The 2069-nt window shown below is 45.9% G+C and overlaps 1 protein-coding gene across 1 annotated transcript in view; it reads right to left on the bottom strand.

The window, feature by feature from the left end:
- Positions 1-2069, bottom strand: part of crebbpa (CREB binding lysine acetyltransferase a) — a 66146-nt gene that overhangs the window by 22867 nt on the left and 41210 nt on the right. The window contains exon 13 of the mRNA XM_020621002.1: positions 430-642. Within this exon, the coding sequence (XP_020476658.1) occupies positions 430-642 (213 nt within the window). The remainder of the gene's footprint in view (positions 1-429; positions 643-2069) is intronic.

The raw sequence follows: 2069 nt of genomic DNA, 5'->3' as shown, positions 1-2069 counted from the left end.
GGCGGAGGCGTGGAGTGTAAAGGGGTTTGGGAGGAGGCTAGCTGAGGGCCCAGTGAGGGGCCAAGTGCATTCATGGGAAGGTTAGCGCTCTGCTGCTGCTGCTGTTGGAGAGAAGGACACACACAGTGCAGGCAGACAGACATACACAGGAGAAGCAAACAAACAAAAACATCAAACACACACACCACCACACACAATTTGGGGTTTAGAGAGCACCTTGTGATTGGTATGAGAACAATTAAAGAGCAATTAGTGCATAGTATGATTGGTTAAAGTAGTTTGAGCTTAGTTTTCCCAGCAGCTAGTTGGAATTGGCACAGCTCTGCAGCATCTCTAGAAGGGACAGTATTACCAACCGCAGCCAAACCAATCAGTTCTCCATCTCTGTTTCCAACAGCTTCATGCCCCTCATCTCTCTTCATGTCTCACCTGGGTGACAGCAGCCTGGGCCTGTAGCTGACCCATGCCAGGCCCCACAGTGACATTCATAGCACCCGTTGCAGCAACTGTAGAAGATCCTGGAGGGAACTGGGTCTGAGCCAGAAACTGTCCCTGGCTGGCCGTCTGGCCCACCATGTTGCCGCCGCTGTGTCCACCCAACATGCTCTGGGCCTGCGGCATTCTGGAGGGAGACATGCCCATCTACAACGCACAAAAAGATAACTGTTCTATGAGCAGGGTGACAGGTATTCTTCATGTGCATTTACTGATCAAACAGCATGGCAAAAAACGGTCACGCTATTGACACCGATGAATTATTATGAATATTTTCCATCTGCGATAAGGCTGTATGAATATGCTCGCAATAGTGGTTAAAAAAATGTTACCAGTGTTTAATTTTTCTATGATTAAGCTGCTTCTTTTCACTTTTAAAGCACTACATGGCCTAGCACCCCCACATTTGACCGAAATAATCTCATTATCCTACACCTCGAAACCTGCGCTCTACATCCACTGCTCTTCTTGTGGTGCCACATGCTACTGTAGGTGAGTAACTGGGTGAGAGAGCATTTGCCAGGGTCTGCTCCTGGGCTCTGGAACAAGCTTCCAAACTATTGATGGTACAGCTTGAAACAGCGTATTGACACGCTATGAACCACTTGCAACATTTCTGTTTTGAAGCATCGCTTCAAAGCTTGTTTCACAGCAGCCAAGTCATGTGACTGTTTCACCACTAGGGGCTGACCCCACAGTAAATCCTAGATCATATATGTGAAACTCAGGCCTGCGGGTGTAAGTATATTTGGCCCACGAGATAATTTCAAATGTTTATTAGAGCTGGCCTGCCAGTATATATATATTGCATGCACCGCTAATACTGCAAATCCCAGAATGTTTTGCTAGCGCGCTGGCATGTCAATCAAAACCCGCAAGCACCTTCTGTTGACATTCATTAGCAACCTAATGCTACTAGGCACCTTGGGCAAATTTAATCCACCCCTCCCAAGATTTTTGTCCCACAATTTCTTTACTCACAATGATACTGTGAAACTATGCATCTCCCAAATCACTCACGTATTAAGTCTATTGTATTCAAATGTCACCATCTATTCTGTGAAGTGCCCCAGTTCCTCCTGCAGCCCCCACAACAGTCCAACCATCCTCTTCCGTGTTTCACGGTTGGGATGGTTGGACAAATAGTTCAAGTTTTGTTTCATCAGACCAAAGGACAGTTCTCCAAAAAGTCAGATCTTTGTACCCATGTGCAGCTACAAACTCTCTACAAACTCTTTTTATGGTGGTATTGGAGCAATGGCTTCTTCCTAGGGCTGCACGATAAATTGTTTTGTGAGCATAATTTAGATCCCTGGGCGATCTCAGTTTCATATGGCAATGATTCTGCCATGTTTGCATTAGCAGTAAGATCCCTTGCATCAAACTAAGCACTCCCTTTTCCTCGCTAAGCTGTGTTAATCAATATCCACAACTAATAACCGCAAAGTGATTTATTTCTGCCTCAACTGCCATTCAGCACTAGGTGTATGGGGCAGGCAGCATGACGGTTGACAAATAGTTGCAGTAGAGTACAGAATATCGTTCACCATGTCAGGCACGTTGGATTTGTTGCA

This window comes from Monopterus albus, unplaced genomic scaffold (genome assembly GCF_001952655.1).
Source record: "Monopterus albus unplaced genomic scaffold, M_albus_1.0 scaffold252.1, whole genome shotgun sequence".
In the NCBI taxonomy this organism is placed as follows: domain Eukaryota; kingdom Metazoa; phylum Chordata; class Actinopteri; order Synbranchiformes; family Synbranchidae; genus Monopterus; species Monopterus albus.
The sequence above is the reverse complement of the archived record's forward strand: the minus strand, read 5'-3'. Positions and strand labels throughout refer to the sequence as shown.